This window comes from Diceros bicornis, chromosome 37 (assembly GCF_020826845.1).
Source record: "Diceros bicornis minor isolate mBicDic1 chromosome 37, mDicBic1.mat.cur, whole genome shotgun sequence".
Classification (NCBI taxonomy): Eukaryota; Metazoa; Chordata; class Mammalia; order Perissodactyla; family Rhinocerotidae; genus Diceros; species Diceros bicornis.
This window is the reverse complement of record NC_080776.1, coordinates 1,192,623-1,210,248: the sequence shown is the minus strand read 5'-3', so window position 1 is coordinate 1,210,248 and position 17,626 is coordinate 1,192,623. Positions and strand designations below refer to the sequence as shown.

At 41.9% G+C, this 17,626-nt stretch overlaps 1 protein-coding gene across 2 annotated transcripts in view; it reads right to left on the bottom strand.

The window, feature by feature from the left end:
• Window positions 1-17,191, bottom strand: part of UNC80 (unc-80 homolog, NALCN channel complex subunit) — a 199,013-nt gene extending 181,822 nt beyond the window's left edge. For both annotated transcript variants that reach the window (XM_058532911.1, XM_058532912.1), the window contains exons 1-7: window positions 17,073-17,191; window positions 16,118-16,166; window positions 13,327-13,483; window positions 12,138-12,439; window positions 6,739-6,862; window positions 4,278-4,351; window positions 898-1,037 (exon numbers count right to left, since the gene is read on the bottom strand). In XM_058532911.1, coding sequence (XP_058388894.1) covers window positions 898-1,037; window positions 4,278-4,351; window positions 6,739-6,862; window positions 12,138-12,439; window positions 13,327-13,483; window positions 16,118-16,166; window positions 17,073-17,164 — 938 coding nt within the window. In that variant the 5' untranslated portion in view covers window positions 17,165-17,191. The remainder of the gene's footprint in view (window positions 1-897; window positions 1,038-4,277; window positions 4,352-6,738; window positions 6,863-12,137; window positions 12,440-13,326; window positions 13,484-16,117; window positions 16,167-17,072) is intronic.
• Between the last annotated feature and the right edge of the window lie 435 nt (window positions 17,192-17,626).

The following is a 17,626-nucleotide window of genomic DNA, read 5'->3' as shown; positions in this document are numbered from 1 at the left end:
TTTTAAAATACTATCCAGTAGACAGCAACCTCATTTGAAAGGAGGGATAAACAAATGGTCTAGCGGACTCTGGCCCCCTTGGTGGAATTTCTAGTTGGGTACAAAGGCAAACCTCATGAATCCAGGCTTCCATCACTTCAGCAGGGAGCAGGAGGAAGTGGACTAATGATTGTCCATAGGGAAGGCATTTGTAAGCAATTTCACCATATGGAGCTAACAGGGGCGGCATTGAAATGGTAATACGAAGAACACACTTTTCAACTCCCTTTGAGAATTTTAGAAGCACCCATTTTAGGGCCGGCCCCGTGGCTTGGCGGTTAAGTGCGCGCGCTCCGCTGCTGGAGGCCTGGGTTCGGATCCCGGGCGAGCACCGATGCGCCGCTTCTCCGGCCATGCTGAGGCCGTGTCCCACATACAGCAACTAGAATGGATGTGCAGCTACGACATACAACTGTCTACCGGGGCTTTGAGGGAAAAATAAATAAATAAATAAATAAAATAAAGAAAAAAAAAAAAGAAGCACCCATTTTAATAGAAGGATCTGCTGGTATAAAATACTCTTGTACATTAAAGCGGATCCTTGCACATCCCTGCAAAATAATCTTTTGATAGCATTATTTGAGTTTCTGCATTTAAATATTTAAAATATTACCTAATTCAGACATCTCATTGAATCAGACATGTCTTCTCACTTTCACTGGAGTTTGTTTAAATGAGAGCCATTCATAGCACATTCCTGGAATTATCAATCTAATTATACACTGACCAAGAATATATATGCACATATCATGCACATACGTATTTTAAGGAACAGAGGCTATAGAAGCAGCTAAAAATGTATATTTAATTTTTGGTGACTGGGGATACATGTTTGTCCCTAACATTGCAGTCATGTACCTTGAATGTGATGGTCCTCTTTCCTGGGAAGTTTGAGAGGACAGACTTCCATCAAGGGAGTTTCCTCGGTGGCAGCCTGAAATGGTGGCCTTGGGTGAGATGGAATCTGACTGGAAGGTCTCACAGACCACCTGGAGCCCCTTTTGGAGGTGAAGATAGCAGATTAGTTTTTTTTTTCTTCAGGTAGATCCTCTAGAATTAGCTATCATATGACAAACATTGTGTTTTACATTGGAATAATTTTTTGCCGTATAGCTAAATACGATGTCATAGACCAGGGGATTTTGGCTTCATTTAAGAGGGAATGGGAACAGACTTCTAGAGAGCACCTGTGTCATTCCAAGCATTAGGCTAAGTATTCTCATATACTTTATTTCATTTTCCCTTTGATTCTTTTCTTTTTCACCTCATATCCAGTATCTATAGGAGAAGCGTTACAAACCAACAATTCATCAAAGTTAACACCAAAACTGAGGAGGACAGAATAGAGACACAAGGCTGAAAACAAACACCAGGTTAGTAAGAGCTAATTAAACTGAAGCCAGAACACGAGGATGGAAGCTCAAGGTTCAGCCGTCCCATCACCCATCAGAGGAGAGATGTAATACACTTTTCCAACTGGATATGATGACCTTTATTCTGATTTGTAAGCACAGATTCAGCCATTCTCTTACAGAGTGGCTTATTTTAGTTACATTTAGCTGATCAATGTAATTCTGCCCAGGAAATGTGAGATATTTTTCCATAGGTATTACAGATAAAATTCTTCACTAAAGTTACAAAGAGCCTCAAAAATCTATCCTAGTATTTTTAGCTCTTACAATTCCTATTTTCACATGTAAAATAAGAAAGCTTTGTTCAGCCATGATGCAGAGAGACAAATACAGCCAGAAATTTCATGAAATAAGTCTTCTGAACTTGATCAAAGAATCCCTTAGCATGAGCATACTATGTGTGCCTCATGTTGGGTGATTTGGGAGGAAAAAAAAAAATATGAGCTGAAATGTGAATTCAAGAGCTTACAATTAAGTTTACGACAAGTGAGTATACGTTAGGGCAGCATGTCCAATAGCAAAATAACGCAAGCCACAAACGTGAGCCACATATATGGCTTTAAAAATAGTAAAAGGAAACAGGTGGAATTAATTTTAATCATATATTCTGTTTAACCCCTAATTATTATTTCAACACATAATCAATATAAAATTACTAATGAGATATTTCCATTCTTTTTTTATACTCAGTTTTCCAAATCCAGTGTACATTTTATATTTACAATACATCTCAATTCAGACTAGCCACATTTCAACAGCCACAAAGGCCCAGCGGCTACCACATTGGACAGTGTGGGTTTAGGGTAATCAGACAAGAGTTCATGGGGAGTCGAGATCTTAATTGGTTCTTATAAGAAAGACAAAAATTTAGACAGGCAATGGGGAGGAAAGAGAGCATTCCAGTGAGAGGAAATAGGCTGAGCAAGGATTCAGAGGCTGAACCCATGTTCTGTGCACTGGAAGCAGCGCTTCACTGAGTGAAGGGGCCATCAGGGTCACTTAAGACGGATATGCCAGGCGGCGGGAAGCACGGAGATCAAGGGAGAGGAGTTTGGTGTCGAGAGGTGATGGTCAACATCATCCACCACAGCTTCCTAAGGAGGAGGGGATGTGATAAAAGGACGGCACCTTGCATATAGGAAGCCTCTGCTGAACGATGAGCTAATAAATAAATGATGCATTAGCAAGATGAGTCAGGCATTATTAAGCAGTATTTATGTAAGGCAGGAGAGCCTAGAGGTAGAAAATCCAATTAGGTGGTTCAGCTGCAAGCTAGTTCTGAGGACCTGGATTTAGAGGGTAGCAGTGGGCACAGAGAATAAAGGGCACATCTGAGTGACGTAACAAAAAAGAAAACAATGACTCAGCAAGAAATCAAATAGAATTGAGGCGAATAGGATTGAGGAGGACAGTATTTCATTGTATCTAAGATGCCATCAGTTATAAGACACACCATTAATTCATGTTCAATTAAGGAAAAAAAACTGCTAATTAAACTAGGTCACTTCTTATTAGTAAGGACTTTTTATTTTATACTCATTAAAGGGGCTATCTTAGACTTATTAAGGCATAGCTTTTGATCATATATCCACGCTGTGTATATGTTAAAAGGAAAATATAAGTGAAATAAATTTGTGTAGGTATTCCTAAAATTTCTTCACATCTAGAAATTTCAACTCAGAGTTGTTGATATATGTTTTTCCATAGAATAACTTCCTCTGTGTCAAGAGTGTTATTTCTTAAAGGAGTGCTCTGCTATTCGCTCTGACATATTCTTCGAAGCCACTGACCCCGATTCTGCAAATTTAGATGCTGGAAATGACAAAATTCATGCTGCACGAGAACAACAAGCACATCAAGGCTGCTACCAGGCAGGGAGACTGCAAGAGGCCAAAGGTAGCCAAACTCACTCGATTTCAAAGATGTCAAAAGTGAAAAACATTACATCTTAGAACAGATGAAATATAGCATACAAATCACAGTGTCTGTACTTAGCAATTGTGCAGTAAATAGTAAATACAATAGGACTCCAAAATTTCCAGTTTGGAGGGCATAAAGAATGATGATACCCCTGACAATAATACAACAGTTGGAAAGAGGATCCAATTTTGATGGAAGGCAGCAAGTTTTATTTCGCACATGTTGAGCTGGAAGTGAAGGCAGGTCATTTAAACACCTGCTAAGCTAATGGTAGGATTAATTTCTAGGTGGCTTTCAACTACTCGGGCCTTCATTTCTTTCTTTTCCAAACCAAATATTGCATAACAAAGTTGCATTGAATTATATTCTGTTTTATTATGCATCTTCTGTTTTATGTGGATTAGTCTTGATTCCTCATTAAACTTTAGATTCCTTAAGGGCTAGGACTGTATCTTATGCCTCCTTTCTACCCTCTCCCCCCAACCTGCTGTAGGACTATCACACCTATATTAGAGCTGCCTAACAAATATTAGGGAATTCGATAATTGACCGAAACAAGATGATACTCTAGCTAATGTGGGACAAATAATGATAACTAACATTTATTGAGTCTTGCACACCAGCCACTGAGATAAAGCACTACTTATTACACACTAGCCATTGTAATAAAGCACTAGCCATACACTGTCTTGTTTCAGCACCCCCACACTTCTGGGAAGCCCATAAAATTATCTTCCATACTTGAAAAATAGAAAACCTGAGGCTCTTTGAAGTTTCACATTCAGGGAGGAGGATCCTGATTTGAAGCCAAGTAGTATCTTTCTAGAACTCATGTCTTACCCTTCACATGACACCAAGTCCGAGGAACAGCTGCTTCCTTTCTTGTCATGATTATAATAAACTCACCTCTCGGTGTCTTGCGCCCTGATTTGGCGATTCACAGGTCTGACTTTGACTACTGATAGGAGAGCTTCTCTTGGCTGCAAAGATAGAAGAAATTCCATCACAAATTTTATAAGATTATAGTAATTTCATTTCATTTTCAAATAAAAATCCCATTTTAATAGATCATTATCACCTTGGGAGAAGACATTTAATAACATATGTTGTAAGAGAAACCAAATAACCAATTCAAAAATCTTAGCATTTCTAGGTAGTCAATGTAGACCTCTTCACCTATTCAGTCTGACTCAACAGGTTAAAGTGCTAAAAAGTTGGCAATACTAAAAATAATAATAGCTAACATCTACATAGTACCTAGGATCTGCCAAGTCCTGTTGTGTTTTACATACAGCAACGCAGTTAACCCTTACAATAACCATATAAAAACATATGGTATATTATTAGACCCATTTTACAGATGAAGACACTCAGGCATAGGAAGTTTAACTTGCTCAAGGTCACTTGACCCAAGGCGAAGGTTCCAGCCCAGGTTATGTGGCTCCATCCAGGGTCTGTGCTTTAATAAGCGCATTCAGCTGCCCTTGAGCTAAGAGTCCAGTCAGTCACATCTTCACCTGCAGATCAGGGACGGTGGGAAGCTAAGATGTCGATGCCCCATTTGAATTGTGAGTAAACTGGTGCCGAGCGGAAAGTGTGTACCAACCTCACAAAACCAGAGACCAGTGTCTGGTGGAGTGTCACCCCCATGCCACTGTTTTTTCTTCTGGCCATGCTGTCTAAGCTGAGTTTCATTTCCCCTCAGACACTGTGCATCATTTCAGGTCCCCCGAGATCAGGCAGAGGAGAAAGGAACCCACCGAGAACATCATCCACGAGAAAGGGAGGGTGACGAGAACAGCCCATGTTCTATGGCGGCACGTGAGTTCTCAATAGTTTTTATGCATGTTTATGTATTAGAGAGAGAGACCTAGATTTGCAGTGACCTTCCCATTTATACAGGAAAGTGATAGGACTTAAAAAAATGAAAAAAATTCAATTTCTTTAATCAACATAAACATATGGCTTCTTCAGTAATAGTCTTGTTTTACCATAGCATATTTCATTTTCTTCTGCCTTATTTCTATTGTTTTCAGTTTTTTAACCTGGTACATCTGTCTCCACTCTCAGCTTGTTTGAATCCAATGAAATTAACCTCATTCCATCCGTGGAGTATGAAGTAGATCACTTTGGCTACGACATCTCTACTTATTTAGTTGCTCAATATTTGAACTGTATGACAGAGTATTACCCTTGAATTTATAATTTATTTCAATCGTTAATGTATTGCATACATGTAAGTTGTGAGGTCAGTCTCCATTTACTATATGAAAAAGTTCCTCTTCCTTTTGAATGACTATAGTAAGCACGATATGTCACTATAAGCATCTTATCACATATATGAATAATATGGCACTCCTGGTTTACAAAATTCCTTAACATAATATGTAACTTGCAAAGTTGTTGTAAATTATAGGAGGAAAACAGTATGTAAAAATGTGTTTATAGTTTCCTTCCCTTTACAAAGCCCTTTTACATGCATAATCCTCCACTGTCTGCAGGAAAACCTTATGAAGTAAGCAAACTATATACATACATATATACACACGAACATATATATTTGCCTCTGTAAATTTCCACGTAATTTATCTCTTTTTTAATTTTGTTATTGATGCTAAAAATTGGGTTAGGAATAGAAGGGTGGATTTATTGAGCACTTACTGTGAAATGGGCACGTGTGTGCATTTTATGTGTGCACACTGTGAAGCCCTATAAGGTGGCACTATTATCTCCATTGTAAAGAAATGAAATAGAAACACCCAGAGAGGTTAGGCTACACACACAGTAAGAGCAGATCTGGAGTGGAGCCTGAGCCCTCCAGGCACTTTTCAAGTCACTATGTTGTGCTCTTTCTACAGTTTGACAGTAGGACTATTTTATTAGACGATTCCTGCAGTAAAATGCTCTGATAGCAATAAAACACTAAGATGAGATTGTTAAGGAGCTGCTACTCCATCTGCCATAATGATGATGATATAATAATAATAACAGCAATAGTAGCTACTACTTATTCACCTACTAGGTGCCCGGCATTCTTCTAAACAACTTTACATAAATTAATTCATTTATTCCTCATAACAACCCTGTAAGTACTAGTAATATTATATTTTAACTCCCATTTTACAGATGAGGAAACTGAGGCACAGGAATTTTAAACAACTTATCTAAAGTCATACAACACAACAGCATGTGCTCTTGGTTTGGAGTTGCTCATCATGTGAATGAGCCCTGTACCCAGGACACCTAGATAACTCCCTGGAGAAATTTTCTTCCTCTTGGCTCCTTCAGGCCAAAGCATCCCATCACCCTCACCCCGTGTATGAGGGAGTCCACTAAGACCACCACGCTGGGTGTCCGAGGCACAAACCTGTAACGATGCTCCTGATGGGCTTCACCAGTGCCGTGAAGCCAGAGACCTCGGGCTGTCTGTGCTCCCACATGGGCTGCCATATAACAAGCCCACTGGCCAGTCGGAACGTGAGGTCAGATTCCTGGGGGAAGAGAAGATCTATGTCCAATGACTGGCTTCTAGGAACTGATTGAAGGGACCAGTCAATGCAAGGATTAACACCATTCATAAGATCATTTCAAAATGGGTTGATCTTCCAGACCTTCTTTCATCACTCAAAGAGTGTTTCTGGGGTAAACCGGGAGCCCTAAACTATCATCACAATTACTGTGGAAATCACGGTGGTCTACTTTAGGCAACATTAGTAATTAATTAAAATGCAGCTTGGGCAAAGCATAAAACAAATTATCGTTTTGTGTTAGCAGTGATCATGGCCTATTTATTTCAAGAGTCTTGGCAGATCTCTTTACTTGTGGTTGTCACTACTATTCCTCTTAATGATGTAATTGTCCTTCTTTCTCTCATGAGGCAATATCCTCAGATGCTGGCCATTTTGACTTTCTATTCTCCAGTCCATCTCTCGTTCTTGTATTTCACAGAATCAGGAACATATATTTTGGCCCTTCACAATGTATTACTTTGTAATGTTGCCTTCTCCACAATCTTTAATTCCTCGAGGGCAGGGATATGTCAGGCCTCCTCCTCCCCCACAGCTCTTGGCACGATCACAATGCTCAATATAGCATTAGAAATTGGGTACAACTCATACTTACTCAATTTATCTGTAATTTAAGGTCTCTTCCAGGGAGCACATTATCTGCTTCATCATTACATCATTTTGAGAGGCTGAGATGTTTTAAATGCAATCTCATGTTGTATAAGTGCAATTATATGACATCTGAGGTTACATTTTAAACAACTCAGCTTGTCAAAACAATGTAGAGATAGAAGCAGAGAATGTGATCACGGATTAATGAACACAGCTGAGACCCAGGAATTCTCTTAGGGCGATGATCTGCAGCCCTGGCTTGTATATTATAATCACCTCGAGAGCTTTTAAAACACAGGATGCCCAGGTTCCACTTCCTCCTCTACCCAGACCAATTAAATTAGAATCACTGTGAGGTTTTCCTAAGTGCCCCCTGGTGACTCTCATCTGTAGCCATGGTTGAAAACCACTGATCTAGAAGGATAAGAGCTAGGAACAAATTGGAAATAAAGAAGAAGAAAAAGTGATTCTGTAAATGGTGAATCAATGTAGCTCAGTGTCAAAGGAAGCTTCAACTGGAAAGGCTGATGAAATCCCTGAATAATCCTGCATGTTGGTACAGAGAGGACTGTTCTGTCAGCTGTAGACAGGGATCCTGGCACCATAGCAGGGCCCGCGATGGGAAAGCCTCCAGGACTCCCCGCGGAAGTATTAGGAAAGCACATGCAGCAAATTCATTCAACATTCATTCTACAAATATTTATAGACCACCTACAATGTACCTAGCCAGCCCTGGTGGTCTAGTGGTTAAGATTCAGCACTCTCACTGTTGCAGCCCAGGTTAATTTCCCGGTCAGGGAACCACACTACCCATCTGTCGGTTGTCACACTGTGGCAGCTGCACGTTGCTGTGATGCTGAAAGCTATGCCACCAGGATTTCAAATACCAGCAAGGTCACCCATGGTGGACAGGCTTCAGCAGAACTTCCAGACTGAGACAGACTAGGAAGAAGGATCTGGCCACCCACTTCTGAAAACACTGGCCATGAAAACCCTGCGCATAGCAGCGGAGCATTGTCAGATACAGCACAGGAAGGTGAGAGGATGGCATATAAGACCAGGCAGGGTTCTGCTCTGCTGTGCACAGGGGCGCTAGGAGTTGGAATCAACTCCACAGCACTAACAACTACGTACCTGGTACTATTCTGGGTTCTGGGATCAACAGTGAACAAAGCAGACAAAAGTCGCTGCTCTCCTGGTGCAAAGGAGAAGTAACGGCAGTGAGGAATGTATCACACGAGGTGCTGATGTTTTCGACAGATAGCCAGGAAAGGCCTTATCATGAAGATGACTTTTGAGTAAGGGTCTGAATGAAATGAAGGAGCTTCCATGTAGATATTTCCAGAAAAAGCATTCCGTGAGAAGAGATCAGCAAGTGCAAAGGTCCTAAGTATGCTCGTGTGTGGAGAAACAGCCAGGAGACTGGTGTCTGGAGTCAAGTGAACCACAGAAGAGTAGGAAAAAATAAGGTCGGAGAAGTTATTGAGTCCCAAATCATACAGGGCCTGATAGCTCACAGTAAGGACTTCAGCAGTTACTGAGTAAGACGGGAAGCCGAGGGAGGGTTCTGAGTAGCAGAGTGACATGATTGGACCTATGTTTTGATAGGATCACTCAGGCTATTGAGAATAGTTCGAGAAAGGGCAAGGGTGGAGAGAGACACAATTTAGGAAGCTATTATTATCATGTAGGTGAAAGATGATTAGACTAGGGTGTTGGTGGAGGGCAAAATGAGAAGAGGAGATTCCAGATACATTTTGAAGACTGTTTACAGAATTTGCTAGTTCACTGGAAGTGGAGTGTGAAAGAAACAGGTGGCAAAGGTTTTTGGCTTTGCCGTTGATAAAGATGGGCAAAATGAAGGAGGAACAGGTTTGGGGACATCCAGAGCCTCGTTTTAGACGCGTTAAATCTGAGATGCCCCTTAAACATTCAACTAGAGATACTGAGTAAACAGCTAGACAGACAGGACGGGACTTAAGGAGAGAGGACCCCATTCCCCTTGAAACGGACATGGGGAAGTCTGCACAGTGTTACGTGTGGTGTTAGGTCTAGATATTTTTTATTCCCTATAGCATCTAGAACAATACTTCCCTCATAGCAACAATAAAATGATAAAACAACAGTGCTAGTAAAAATAGCTAACAATAATTGTTACAACACAGTACTATGTATTAATCATTGTGCAGCAGTTTATCTGTGTTGTCTTACTCCCCTATAAATGCCCCAATTCTAAGCCACAGGTAGAACTCGGGGATCCTGACTCAGTTTTCCTCCACTGTCCGTGGAGTCCCCCCTGAAAGAGGATCTGGCCCCCTTTCTACTGATAATACATAATACCAATAGCAAAACAATGCCAACATCAAAAGCAACTAATTCGTTAATGCCTTTTTATGTGTCAGGTTGAGTACTATACCTCATTTAATCCACACAATACCCCATAACATTATTTCTATATTCCATTTATACGTGAGAAAACTGAGACTTAAAGAAGTTAATGGCTCAATGTTACAGAGTTGGGAGCAGCAAGCACTGGATTCAAATGCAGGCCTAGCTGTTTCCAAAACCTGGGCACTCAGCACGTCTTCAAATAAAATGACAGCGATTCTGGCCACTCCTATTTTCCCACATTTTTTACTCCAGAGGATATTTCTGCACAAATAGATATCTTTCTGAGCCATCTTTTTTTTTAAGGAGCTTTCTCTCCTGCGCTCTTTATTTTAAGGACCATGTACCCACATATAAGTGCTACCTTTAGCACCTGGATCAGCTTCTGATAATCACCTGGGTTTACTCAGTGAGTGAGTCATTAAACATTTATCGAGTGCCTCATATACGCCAGTCACTTCCAGACGCTGGAGATACAGTGTGACCTGAACAGATGGTGTCCCTGTGCTCAAGAACCTCTGTTCTAGGGGGAGCGATGGGCAACGACCACGTAAACAAACACATAAAATAATTTCAGGTACTGAGAAGTGCTGAGAAGGAAAAAAAAAGTTTAGTCATGTACTAGCGGCACTGAAGTGGCCAGGGAAAGCCCTTCTTGAGTTGTGACACTTGAGGGGTGAGAAAACTGATGAGAAGGACAGGGCCAAGGGAAAGTCTAGGGGTAGAGGGTGGGGGTAATGTTTCAAATGGAAGAAAAACCAGCGCAAGGACCTGAAAGCAAGAATGAACTTGTCGAGTTTGAGGGGGAGCCTCGGGTGAGCCTGCAGATTCGTGAACAACAGCGAGGCTGGTGGGACGGAGGGAGACGAGGCCGAGAGGGTGGGCAGGAGCCAGGTCCTGCGGGTCCCTAGGCCAGGGGATGGTCTCAGTTAAAGCAACGCTTTCTGTTAAGTGTAACCTTTAGAAAAGACTTTCTGAAATGAAAGTCAAAGCTTTTCAAGTAGCAACTTAATTTAACAACATTTAAAATTTTTGCTATGTTTGATGGGCAATGTGGCCAGTGCATGCAAAGCATGCTGGGAATTTACAGGTAATTTCAATTCTATTCCTACTAGCAATGGCACAGAGTCAACTGAAAGTGAATTTTAACTAAAATTAAAACGGGTGAAAAGACTCACTAGTCCACCCCCTCATAGTGATTGTTAACGGTCTCACAACCACCTTCATATACATCTCTATATAGGAACATATATATATCGCTAACTTGAAACATCCATTCATTAGGATCCTAATATTCTATTAAAGAACAGTTAGGCATGTTAATTCCTTCTTATGTCTTATCAGAGCATTTAGATGGAATACTGTTAATTTATTCATTCATAGAAGTGACAAATAGTTTTTGATTTCTTTCCCTGTGTTGGAACTAAACTGTATCTTCACATATATCCAGAATTTTATGCAATGGAGGATGCAATAGGTTAAGTAATATCGCCAAGATCACACAGCTGGAAGATGGTGGCAAAGCAATTTCAAATTATACTGTCTCTTTCAGATCCAAGGGGTACATGGATATAATCATATTTTAATGTACTGTATTTTAATTTATTTCCTATGTCTTGTATTTTATGCATTTAAAAATATTTGGAAAAGCAATTCTCAGGTTGTACCAAACTGTCAAAAAGTCCACAGCACATAAAAACTAAAAACTTCAGCTCTACACCCTCCATTATAATAGAGGTCGCTACAAAGTGCTACAGAAATAAAAGGAGACTGACTAAGTCTACATGGGGAAGGTCAGAGGAGAAGCTTCATGGAAATGATGACACTGAAATTGAGGTTTGAAGAACCATGAGAGGACCAGAGGGGAAAAAGGAGGGCAGAGCAAACGGCAAGGGAATATTCAGGGGACGGTTCCCACGGCTCCGAGAGCTGGATCATGAGTTGGCCAGTAGGGACTGGCAGCTGATAAGAGAGGAACTTAAGCCCCAGATCATGCTTGACTTTATACGCCATGTTTAATATGTTGGGCATCACCTTGGGCAGATGGAGAACCAATGAAGGTTTTAAGTAGGTAAATGACATGTGGAGATTTGTGTTTTTGAAATAATGTTCAGTAGTATAATACAAAAATAAAGATCTCCATGTTGTGGCTTATAAAAGAGCGTAGAAAACACGGACAACCAAATATGGAAATACCATTTGAAGCCCACCCTCACCTGACCAGCATCCTCCCTCAGCCTAACACTAGCTGTCTGCTCACCTTGATCCTGTGTACCAGAGGGGCGAAGAGAAACACAAAGAGCTCCACGGTAGCCATGGAGTTCTGGAAGATCTTCCTCCGGCTGCTCTCTTCTTCGTCATTGGAGCTGCCTTGGCAAGGCTGCCCTGGAGAACCCTGGTTTTCAACCTGGTGGATGAAAGCGCTACTGCTACCACCCCAGCTGGAGCCTCGGTCTGTGCCCCCAAATCGCTCGCTGTTGCAGTCCTGGGGGGCCTCCAGGAGCATCCAGTGCAGGGTGTGAAGGAGCTTTGTCTCAGCGACACCCAGTTTATCCTGGTGGCCTGCATGGGACAACCACACAGCCAGGTTAAGACAAAATCTGTGACCAGAACAATGGATGTCAACCTTGGGTCTGGGAAGAACATTCTTGCCTCGCTCTGTGGTTCAATTTCCTGGGAGACACAGCATTTCTCTACACCTCTTATAAGCACTGCTGGAAGGGCTCACTCTCATTTGGGGGCTTTTTAACTGGCTTCAATCTCTGCAGAATGCCATGCTGTCATAGGGGGAGAAACTGCATGCATCACACTCTTCAGTCAGATACCCATGCATATTTCCAAACAGGTGGCATAGTAGTTAAGGGTATAGGCTCTGAAGATAACAACTACTCTATTTTAGACAGTGTGACCAAGAAAGGGCCCTCTGTAAAGGTAACATTTGAGCACACACCCAAATGAGGGGAAGGAACTGGATATAGAAGAGCATGTACATTAACATGGGGTAGATGGCTAGGACTTATTACCATGTGACAAAGGCAATCTGCAAAATGATCTAAAAAACAAAAATAATCTTTATGCACAGGCACACACATACACATAGTACTACAAAGTGGAAGTGGTTGCTTTAGGAGTTGGGAGGGCAAAAGGGACAATTCTGATTGGAATTCACCTTGGATGGTGAAAGTCTTTAGGTTCCCTATAATATTTTAGTGTCTAAAAAGAGAAAATATTCACATGTTATTTGTAAAATTAAAAATAAGACAGCCAGTTCCCTCATTGGTAAAATGGAGATAACAGTGGTACCAATGTGAGGAGGATTTTGTGAGAACTGAATGAGATAATGTGTGTGCCGTACTCGGGAAAATACTAAGTACCCAATAAATGTTGTTATGAGTGCTGAATTAAAAGGACGATAGTAAGCCACAGGGAAGCAGTGCAGGAGCACCAACCTAGCTTGTTCCTGTTCGAAAGCAGGGTTGCAGTGCAGTGGAGGACGTGAGGCAAAGCAGCCTGTACCAGCTCCCACCTGGAAATGCTCTGGATGGCTTCAGAGAGCGCTGGGGAGAGGCCATGCAGCTTGTTTTCTACCAACACTCGTTCAAAGGACTGTAGATTTTAAAGAAAACAAAGGCATGTAAAATAAGGAATTAGAGATTCTGATTGGTGAGAAAATGGACATCAGGGTACTCAAAGACGCAAATTACTGGACCAAATTCTTCAGAGGGCACTCACGTTGCATTTCATTGTGTATATTGACATGCAATGGGTCAGTGATAATTTCTTATTATTTACCCATTTGCAGGTTTTTGATCTAAAGTAGATAGCTTGAATTATGAATGATTTTTATTTCCACCACAATAAGCTTCCTCTAAAAAAAGAGTACAATACATTTCACTCATGAACTTTTTGGATGTAGTGTTTTATAAAATGCTGCTGAGACATCCAAAGTGAAGTGTCTTTTGTGAAAGCGTCTTGAGGGACACAATTTATGTCAATGTTCCACAGGTGTTAAATAAGGTACAACTCTTTCCAAAAATCTGATTTGGGGTTATTCCATGTCCTTAGCAATGACCTGGCCCAAGACATGCGTACCTGATGCCTGTAACCATAAAGATACTGTATCTGTTGGATAAAGAAAGAAAAGGAGAAAGAGAAGACGGGAGGGAAATAAGCCAATTTTTCTTTTTTTTTTTTGGCTTTGCTGGTTTATTAAATCTTCCATCCTGGCCCTGGATACTTCTAGAGGGTGAAGCATCCCAGAACAAGTTTGACCTACACAGTTCTTTTTTACTTTTGAAGGGGAAGGGAGATATTACTATAAGGCGTTGGGGAAAGTGTAGCTACCAAACACATTAGAATAAATTTAATAAACATTGCTTTGTATGAACAGAACTTGATTGCCACTTGGTGCCCCAAATGGTCAAGAAAATTGTGTAAGTGTGCTCTAGAGGGATCATAATACAAGTCCCGAGTATTCAAGCTGTATTATTGGAATCAGGATACCTGAGAAAAACACATGGCTTAATATAGAGATTCTCCAAAGAAGACTATTTACCTTTTGACTCAAAAAAAAAAAAAAAAAAGAAATTCACCTTCATTATAAAAGGCATGCTGAGATTTGGGGAAGGAGCAAAATCAGAAATGCAATCTTTTTTTTTTTTTTCCCCCAAAGGAAACTAAGTAAAAGCAGACCCAAATACTTTTAAATTCTTCAGCCTTCAGGTATCTAAGTATTCATTAGGTAAAGGATGAGTATTACAAGATTGTAAAGAATTTATACAGTCTGGATGAGTACATTTCAGAGGATGTTACATATTTTATAATCTCAGGGACCTCTAGGTACTTAACGACATTTTCTTCTTAAATGTTACTAATATAATTTTTTAAACCCCAGAAATTGTTCTCTATATTACTACCTCTATATCTATCACCTATCTATCTATCTATGAATGTGACTTAGTTATTTGATATTGTGTAACTACATTAAAATGTCAGACATATCTTTGCCAAGAACAGAGAAAAGTCAGGATTATTTTAAGCTAGTACAATTGTAAACACGATTTAAAGAAGGCTCAGAGATTTCAAGTGTCAAATTACTCTAACTTGAGCTAAGCACAACAACAAATTCCATTAAAAGGTCCTTAATTAGAAAGTTATATTTAAAAAAAATCTCTGTGACAACTTTAAACAGCAGGAGATACAACAAAACAAATTCCTATTTGAGTGTGTGTTTGTGTGTGTGTGCGTGTGTGTTTAACTCTCCAGTTGGCTTCCATCACGGTTTGTGGCCCTAACACATTTCAGAGCTCCTTACTAGAAGGACATCTATTTAGTCATTTGCAATATTCATGACAATATCCAAATGGGTAGGTTATAATGTATGCAATGGGAAGACCTTTATGTAAGCTCCAAATTTTAATGAAGTCTGTGAAAAATCCATTTCAATTTTGCTTCACGATTTCATGTCTTCTGTTCTTAATTTGTAAAACGGAAATTTGTAGGGATATGGGAGTCCCTTAGAATCTCAGGACAAGTGCACCCTATTTCGCCTAAATGTTAATAGCATTATTTTAATAATTATTTTGTATCATCCACCTTCAGACTTTGACAACAAATACAGACCATAAAAGTTCAGAATTGCATATTACTTTGTTTGAGTAGTTCACAGACGCTCATCTTATGAACTTCCACTACATAAGAGTGTCGATGTTGTTGATTACGGATTTGACTTATTATACTTGCTTGCAAGGCTCCACTACCTGGTTCTCTAATCTCTCTACCCTCTCTTTTACTCCTCTACCTCTCCCCACTCTGAGTGAAGGTCCTTTAGACTTCCTGTTCCCTCTGCTCTTCCCTCAACTATCCCCTTCTCCCTTCTGCCAAATCTTCATCCAAGGGTCACATTAGCCGGCAAACCTTATTCATCCACCACTTCTAAAATGAAACTCCCTCCCTAGTGCTCCTTTCTTGCTTAATTTTTCTCCATAATGCTTATCACCATCTGGCTTACTGTGTGTTTTACTTATTTGTGTGTGGCCTGTCCCTCTCGCACTAGAATGCAAACTCTATATTTGTTTGATTATTGCTCTATCCCACCATCTAGAACTGTGCCTGGCACACAGTAGATGCCCAATGATATTTGCCAACCAATATATAGTCAGTATGATTTAACGTCTTTCTTTGGGTTGAAATTACCACACAGAGTAAGGAAATAATCATTAAATGGTGAATATCACATACCACACAAGAGGCTTCATATTGCTTCCCCAGTTTAGGCCTCAAAAATGCACTGAAAAATTAATAGAGATATTTGTTATAAACACAAGGAAATTATTATTAGAGCATCCTTATGACATATTTTTCATGAATAAGACATGGTGCTACAAAACTGAAATTTCATGCCGCCCTATAGCTTGTTTATGAGCAGGTGCTGAACAGCTGAAGACATTTATTTTTACATGTGCAATTACATATATGAAAGAGGTGCGGCTGTCCACGTTTTCTGTATCCACTCTCATTCTGAAGACTTTTACCTCATCAGATTCTAAATCGCCAATGGTTAGAAGTGGTGCAGTACTCATGTGTACAGTCATACTAAAAACTGAAAAATGAACACAGCTTGTGGGTCTAGACTCTAATTTCTTATCTGATAAATCTCTAAAATAGTAGTAATAATAATAATAATAATAAAAGGAAACACTGTTTCCTGTTTATTGGGATAGGTTTCAGACCTCTACAGGAAAAAAAAAATATCCTTATCAAAAGTCATTCTCAGGGGCTTTAACCAGGAAGATTACTCTGGTTGAATCCGAACAAAAATGGTTAACAAGTGGGCACAGCAGATATGCGCCAAAAAGGAGCTGGAAAAACAACAGGTCACCGGGCTGGGATTGCAGCAGGAGACGGAGGGGGAACGGGACGCAGGAGCACAACCAGGCATCACCGTCTCCCCCAGTTCCCCGCCCCTCCTCCTGGCCTCTCTGCCCTCCACCCCCTCAATAATGTACATATTCATTCGACAACTGCCCAGCCGCTCGCCATCAAACTTCACTGCGATATTTTTAAATGCGTGCTTTTAAGCGAGCGCGGAGGGCTTGCCTTCCGGCCCCGGGAGGGAGCTGCAGCTGCGGCGCGGCCTCCGGCGCAGCGGGGGCCCCGCGCGCCCCCAGCCCGCGCGCCCCCCGGCGCCCCTCACCTGGTCTGCCGCCACAGGAAGGTCTGGATGGGCAGGGGGATGCCGCGGCCGCCGTCCTGCTCCTGGCCCTCGGAGCTCTTCCTCTTCACCATGATGGAGGCTCCCGGGGGCCCTCCTGCAGGCCCCGGCGCTGCCTCCTCGCTGGCCGCCGCCGCCGCCGCTCTCCCCAGCTCGCATCCCCGCCGTCCCCGAGGCCGAGCCGGCGCTCTCCGCCCGGCCCCCCCCGCGCCCCCCCCGCGCGGAACGTGGCTGCGGGAGGCGGGGAGGGCCGCCGGCGCCGCGGGGCGGGAGGGGCGCGGGCGGGGGCGCGCGCGCTCCGTGCCTTCAGCACCGCCCGCCGTGGACAGCGGCCCGCGCCCGCGGAGCCGCGGCGGGAGGGCCGAGGGGGTCGGCGCCGCTGCCCTGCGCGCCCTCTCAGCCCCCGGGATTCGGCTCCCTCCCGTCGGAGCTGCCCCCCAGGAGTGCCCCCTGTCCTGCCTCCCAACCTCAGCGCCCCAAGAATTGCCAGGGTCTGGGGAGGAGGAGCTGGGGAACCGCAGAGCAGGCGTCATTCG